Genomic DNA, 7,518 nt, shown 5'->3' with positions numbered 1-7,518 from the left:
TTCATTATCATGGCAGATCATAGAATAACGCAGACTGCAGGGGAAGAAGTATAATACAAGAAAAAAGAGAGGGTCCAATACGAAACCTTCAACATTTGTAAGAACAAGAGGACAAAAATAATGATATAGGCACCTAAGTGCTCCTCCCAAATTAAAATAAATAAATAAATATAAACAATGTAGAATAGAATAAGTTCTCAAATTAAAACCAATAAAAAAAAGTAAAGAATATGCTTATATGGTGGATATTGCAGCAAAACCAGACCTTCCATGCTAAGGATGAGAAAGACAGCCAGCTTGAAAGCTGTTAGAGAGAGAGAGTAGCCAGAAAGAGAAAGAAATGGTTGTGGTGTGTTTTTAAGGAGGTTTAAGAGAGGGTTTTAGGTCTACCAACTGGTAGTTAGAGATTGAACTCCTTAACCAAACTCCTCAAGTCCTCAACAGACAAACAAAGAACCCTCAAGATTTTGCAACAACAAACAAGAACTAGAACTAGAAGCAACAGCCACAACAAGAACAAGTCAAGCACCAACTACTACTACATCTTGTACAGCTGAATTATCAAGCAAAGAGAGAGCCCCAAAAGCCAAAGCTTTTTCCACGAAGAGATAACTATTTCAAGAGACAACAAAACGATACACACCAAGAAATCATTTCTTTTGAGAGAGAGATGCTCACGTGGGGTTTTAATGGAATGATGGATAGAGAGAATATATGATGAGAGAAAAAAGATGAAAAAAGTGAGAAGATTCATTGCTGTTCCTGCTTTCAATTATTATTATTAGCACCTTCTTTTCCTTTTCTTTTTCAGGGCAAAGAAAAAGAAAAAAATTTGAAGCTTTTCTTCTCATGGCGTGTATGTGTATGTATTATGCGTACACACATAGGTCTGTGTAATGAAAAGTGAAGGGTTGTGCTGCTGTAGTTTTGTCGTATTGGGATCATCAGATTTGTGTATCAGCAGATCAAGTTGTCTTTGAGATTTTCTGTTCCCTAAAACCCCCACAAGTGTTACTGGTTTCCAGGTAATTTTTTATTGCTTGATTGGTTTCTTGGATTTTTTTTTCGTTCTCAATCTTTACCAGTATTTTATTATTATTATTTCTCCTTCATGTGTGTCTCTGTCTGCTATCTCTTTTATTGCTGGAGATAGAGAAGACGATGATGGTGATTATATGATTATAATCTACGGACCTTTTTCCCTAAAAAAATATTGGATATCTATTGGTCTTGTCCTGCTTCCTGCTCAGGATCATGTTCTTTTTTTCCCTCTTTTCTTTTGCTTGATGGGCATCAAAACTTTTGTTTTTAAATAATTCTCCTGGGTTTTAAATGTCTGTAAACTTTGAAAAATTCAGAATTTTTTTGTTTTAGGGGAATTTTTGGATTTAGGTTATGGATTTCGTTGTTTCTTTAGTACGTCTATACTGGATCGATTCAAAGAGGTTTTTTTTTAATCATTTCGGTTCTAGAATTCACTAACTGCTATTGTTTACATCCATTTTCTTTTTTTATCTCTTTGAAACTGTCAAACCCCTTAAAAAGCTTTGATTTTTTGTATACAAGGATCTTTTGATTTTTGATTCTTTTGTTCTTTATGTACAAACCACCCGTGGTGTTAACTGTTGATTATCGTAGCCAAGAACTTGTAAGCTCCCCTTTTAGCTCATGATACTGAAATACTATGGATTTCATTTCAGCTTACAGTGTATTCTTTCTGTGGATTTTTTCTTTCCCTTGTTGTATTGGTCAATTTCTCCTGTAATTTTTTTTTATTCTTGTTTTGAGCTTATACTTTAGTGTGAGTGCAATATCTACGTGTGAACACAAAATTGCGAATTTGAAATTCCAACTCTAATGATAAGAGTGGTTAAGCACCCTCCAGGTATTAAGTATACTTATTGCAGTTGATGGTAATGGAAGCTCGTTTTCTATGTTCATTTCAGTTCCCCAGGCGGTATGTGATTGAACTTGCATAACCAGGCAGGAAAGTCTGAAGGCTAATGCATATGGCTACCTATTATACTAGTTCAAATAATCAAAGAGATGGTGCTGCAATGGTATATCTGCCTGGTTCATATCCAGAGGCGCCAGTTCTTCCTGGCAATATGATGATGTACATGAATTCCGGATCATACTCGGACAATTTGGCTGGGAATTCTCACCAGCAAAACAACTGTATTGAATTTCAGTCCGTAGAGAATTCTGATTCAACCCCACAGCAACAAGAAATCCTGTCAAGTCTGGGCGGATCACGATTAGGGGAGCATGGTTTTGGTACATGGAGGGATGGTAGAAATGAGATGCTAGTCATGCATTCAGTGAGTGGTGCTTCTAGCGTTCTTCATGGGGCACAGAGCTTGCAGGGCCAGGGTTTATCTCTCAGTCTAGGCACCCAAATCCAATCTGGAATTCAAATGCCCTCGATTTCCTACCGGAATACCAATCCAGGCCTTACTTCGTTCTTGAGTCCTAATTCTTCAATTACAGGTGACGGTGGTGGCAGGAATGGCTCTTCCAGGGATGACCAGTCAAGAAATATTGAATATTTGACACCTGGTTTTTCTGGGGGTAATCACGATGTGAATAAAGGTGATTTATCTCCATATGGAATGAATAACATTGCAAGAACAATTCCCAATTCCAAGTACCTGAAGGCAGCACAACAACTACTTGATGAAGTTGTCAATGTTCGAAAAGCGATAAAGCAACCTGATAAAGAGAAAAACCAGACCACAAGTGAACATGGACTGAACAGTGCAAAGGATGGTGATAGTGGATCAAAGAATGGTGCTTCAAACCTTCAAGAATCCACCAACTCGCCAAGTGAGCTTTCACATGCTGAAAGACAAGAATTACAGAACAAGTTGACAAAGCTTTTATCCATGCTAGACGAGGTAACACCATACATTATTGTTTCCCCGAGCCTCGTCTTGAAGAATCATTTTCTTTCTTCTCCTTGTCCAGTACCTTGATTAATCACTATAATTTTTTTTTTGTTATATTCTTCTTTTCATTTTTCTCTGAAACCATCTATCTACCTATGCCAACTTGTTCCATGATACTGGTAGCAGAGATACAAGTCCTTTGAACAGTTTCATTTTGTTAATTCGATGAGTGCAGACTTTTTCTATTTTTCTGTGTTTTGGAGGCAATGTACTGATTCAAATGAAAGAACTTGAGGATCCTGTTTGGCTATATGACCTGTTATTTGCTAATGTCTAGAAGAGATACTACTAGTAACTGAAGCAATGATTCTGCAGATGTCTTTGAGATTCTTAAGAATGATAGTACAATAACACTCTGGTTTGATAGTTACGAGCTTTCACACTGGGACAATCTTTGCTTTGATAATTGTGGGTTCCAGCCAGAGGTGTAAATGAATGTCATTGTTCATGCTACAGTATAATCCTCAAGGTGTCCCACGGGCAGTTTTAGGAAGATCATGGTGTTACAACTTTTGCATTTTACTCTTGTGGATACCCACATTATGTAGAATTGGTAAAGAGCTTTTACTGAGCTTCATAACAGAAGTTTCTGGAGAGCCTTGGGCATTAATTCTCTTATGGTGGCGATTGTTGTTCATAATATTTAATAACATTACAATTCAGTCTGCATTAAAGCCTTGTGTCTGACTTAAAAGTTTCCTCATCTTCCAAGAACATTTGGGATTGATGCATGTGTTCTAAGACTGCTATTCTTCAGATTTTAGTAACATTCAAAAGAACCATATTTGGTAGAGATCCCAACCTTCTATGCTGTGCCTTTTGGCACTGTATATAATCATAGTAACGCCATAAAAAAGTTGTGGAGATATCAAGCTTCAATGTAGTTTTACAGTCTACCTCACCATGTCTTTTTGTATGTGTTTTGTTGTGTGATAGAAGAGGTTATATCGTTTTTAGGGCCACTTCTCGGTGTAATGGTAAAAGTCTTGGACTTGCTACCACAAGGCTGCAAGTTCCAGCATTGGGATCAGTTCCACATGCATGTAAATGATTTCATTGTCAGTCTATCTGATTATTGTACAAACCTTGCTTGTCATTATATTCGTACTATTGCTCCAACTTCCTTTTCTATGAGGTCTGATGACGATTATTCTGTTGTCACAGGTTGATAGACGATACAAACAGTATTATCATCAGATGCAAATTGTGGTGTCCTCATTTGATGTGATATCAGGATGTGGAGCAGCTAAACCATACACAGCGCTTGCCCTCCAGACTATTTCTCGTCACTTTCGGTGCTTGCGTGATGCAATAACTGGCCAAATTCATGCAACCCGTAAAAGCCTCGGGGAACAAGAAACTTCAGAAAACAGTAAAGGAGTTGGAATTACACGACTCCGGTATGTGGACCAGCACCTTAGACAACAGAGGGCTCTTCATCAACTTGGCATGATGCAACAGCATGCGTGGAGGCCACAAAGGGGTCTGCCTGAAAGCTCTGTTTCAATTCTTCGTGCTTGGCTGTTTGAGCATTTTCTCCACCCGTAAATCCACTAACTATACTCTTTTCTCTTCTTTTCATGGTTTCATACTTTTTTCTGTTCTTTTGGAAAACATTACCACTTCAACCATAGTTAATTGTCTTTTTATTGCTCACCAGTTATCCGAAGGATTCTGATAAGATCATGCTGGCAAGGCAGACAGGCTTGACTAGAAGTCAGGTAAAAACTAACTAAAGCTTGTTTTTCATCTAGAGATTAGTCTTCAGTCAGACTTGAAGGTCTTTATCATAAGAGAGCTGACATACACAAGTCTCTCTAAAAAAACAAACAAGAGTCAAAATAGAACACCTCCTTTTGGCAGCGTTTTGGGTCCAGCAATTTAAATGTTGCTGAAACCTAAAGGCTATGGATGTGGAAAATGGGGAGATGTTGAGAGAGAGTAGGCCTTGTTAAGTATGGTGAAGGTGAACTAAGTGAAAAACAGCATATACTCTCATTTTGTTGGATTCAAAAGTAACTAGACTGTTTGCCGACGTCTTCTTCTAAAGATAGACCAATTTTGCATATATAATGGGACTTCAAGAAATAGACTGGTGGGGAAGATTTTGAGTTGCCAACAAAATCATTGGGGGAACCAGTGCTCTCTATACCTATCTTTCCAATATGAGCTATATCTCTCAATTAGTTGTTAATTACTGAAACTGTTATTGAGTTGTTGAATATAATAACACTTCTATTCAAAACCTCTTGCTGGTCAACTTGCCTTGATCAATATGTGCCACCTGTTTCTTGACACTTCATTGGCCTTGCTCAGGTATCAAACTGGTTCATTAATGCACGAGTTCGTCTCTGGAAGCCCATGGTTGAAGAGATGTACAAAGAAGAGCTTGGTGATGCAGAGATGGACTCTAATTCTTCTTCTGAAAATGCAGCCAAAGGAACAAAAGGTGATGCGGGAACCTCTGAAGACAGAGGGGAAGAATTCCAACAAAGTGCTAGTTCCATAGCCACTGAAAGATGCAGTGCAGGACAGTTGATGGATCCCAAATCTGACCATGTTCCTGATATGGAAATGGCAGGATCAACTACAAGAAGCAACTTCCAAAATGGCACGCGTGGTGAGGCTTTTACTGAGTATGGCTTGCTAAAGCTGAGGGAGGACCAAAGGGCTAGTATGGATGACTGTGGTCTCTTCTCTGATGCTATGGCACACTCCGAGGGGGGTGGTGATAGGTTTATGGCGGCTGCTGCCGCGGCGTACCAAATGTCTGAGGTGGGAAGGTTCGGAAATGGAAGCGGGGTGTCTCTTACATTAGGTTTGCAGCACTGTGAGGGTGGCAACCTTCCAATGTCAGGCACGACTCATCATGGTTTTGTTTCCATGAGAGGTGATGATGATATCTACAATGCAGCATCTTCAGTCGGGGCTGGGGCCACAGATTTTGAGTGCTTAAATCCTGGGAACAGGCAACACAGGTTCAGTTCCTCCCACGTGTTTCATGATTTCGTAGCTTGAAATAAATGGTTGAGGATTTACATGGGGTCAACATATCACTTTGAAACAGTAGCAGCCAGACTTTGTTCCAGTAGGAGCATTCATATCACTTTCATATGGTGAAAGGGAAGGTTGTGTATAACAGAGCTGTTGTAGCATATCAAAAGAATTGATTGGCAGGTTAGCATATTGTAAAGATGCTTATTTTTTTTTTGTCTCATATGTGGAAGGAAAATGTATAATTAGTGGCAAATTTGGTTTTGGAAAAGGAAGTCCTGGTTTGAAATAAAGAGTTAGGAAATGGCTGGTTGTTCTGAATTTGGTAACGAACTACAACTATCAATACAATTCTGAGATTGTTCCATGGTTTGGAAACATCTTTAAACTATCAGGTACGCCCCCGCAAACAAAGCTGATAAAGGAAATTCCTGCATTTCCTCGGTGCCGTTGCGGGTGCAATATATTCATAAAGCAACAAATTCATCACCTGGCCTTGTGAAAATCCAGAATATTCTTCACTTTTTTCTATTCAAAATAGGTGTTCCCATAAACTTCTTTGGTATAGCAACAGCAAAGAGAAAGTAACTAGCCGTCAATAAGACTCTACCGCGCACTACAGGTTTCAGTGAGCAAAATATACGAGTTAAAGATCCTGGCTCTACCGCGCTGTTTTACAGCTTCTTGGAACAAAATAAGACTGGCCAGAATCAGTCAGAAAAATAATTTCCACTTCGGACATCAAGTTCCTTTACTAGGGAGTTCAATTACCAGTCCTCTTTCGAGGAAACTAATGTGCTATTTTTCAAGGAAATTAATGAGCATAGAAGGCAGATCATTCTGAGCCACGGTGACTTGATGGTAATCAAATCTACTGCGTCTTCCACCAACTCACCATGTTTCCCACTCTCCCCGTCAATTTCCTAGGTAGAATGAGGATTGGTAATTGAACTTTCAAGGACGGAACTTGAATGTGTGAGATGGAAAGTGAGCTGTTACATCTATACCAGTGGTTTTTGCGTCCTTCGCCAAGAACTTACATGAAATTATTATTGCATGCATCAATAGTGGTACAAAATGAAGTGTGATAATATGATGAATCTTGGTGAAGAGAATATAAATACACTGACCTTTTGCACAAAACCTTCAAATCTTACCTGAGCCCTGGAATCTCAAAGAACACATCGTCACACTCATTCGCATCAGCAGTCTTTGCTTCAAACTCTTGATCTCCACAATAGTCATTCCACTCGAACCACAATTACGAAATCAACTCCCTTTTGCGGCATGATAAGTAGTCTATCTGAAGTTACCAATCTATACGCATAAACTTTCTTCTCCCGACCTCGCCGGAATGCACGCCCTATTGTCTGACGGGTTACTGATGGGTGGGGATGAACATCTAATATTATAATTCGTGATGCTCCAACCAAGGAGATCCCTTCTCCGCATGCTTTGATTGATCCAAAGAAGACCTTGGCATCTGGGGAACCATGCACCTCTCCCTGTTTTAGTTGGCATCTAGAAGCCTGATAACTGTCAAATCATAATCATTGGAGGCAAAACTAATACGAAA

General features: G+C 39.2%; 1 protein-coding gene across 1 annotated transcript; it reads left to right on the top strand.

The window, feature by feature from the left end:
* Positions 1-200: 200 nt before the first annotated feature.
* LOC105134454 (BEL1-like homeodomain protein 6) lies at positions 201-6,309 on the top strand. Its single transcript, XM_011038861.1, has 5 exons — positions 201-1,025; positions 1,947-2,897; positions 4,113-4,492; positions 4,609-4,669; positions 5,265-6,309. Exons 2-5 carry the CDS (start codon positions 2,004-2,006, stop codon positions 5,964-5,966), a joined length of 2,037 nt encoding a protein of 678 aa, XP_011037163.1. The 5' UTR covers positions 201-1,025; positions 1,947-2,003; the 3' UTR covers positions 5,967-6,309.
* The last annotated feature ends 1,209 nt before the right edge of the window (positions 6,310-7,518 follow it).

The sequence above is a fragment of the Populus euphratica genome, unplaced genomic scaffold (genome assembly GCF_000495115.2).
Source record: "Populus euphratica unplaced genomic scaffold, PopEup_1.0 scaffold104.1, whole genome shotgun sequence".
NCBI lineage: Eukaryota > Viridiplantae > Streptophyta > Magnoliopsida > Malpighiales > Salicaceae > Populus > Populus euphratica.
This window is presented reverse-complemented; position numbering and strand designations above follow the sequence as displayed.

Excerpts from the sequence above, each read along its gene's own strand:
- LOC105134454 (XM_011038861.1), top strand. The coding sequence starts at position 2,004 with ATGCATATGGCTACCTATTATACTAGTTCAAATAATCAAAGAGATGGT. Across the intron at positions 4,493-4,608 it reads TTTGAGCATTTTCTCCACCC|TTATCCGAAGGATTCTGATA; the intron begins GTAAATCCACTA and ends ATTGCTCACCAG. Across the intron at positions 4,670-5,264 it reads CAGGCTTGACTAGAAGTCAG|GTATCAAACTGGTTCATTAA; the intron begins GTAAAAACTAAC and ends GGCCTTGCTCAG.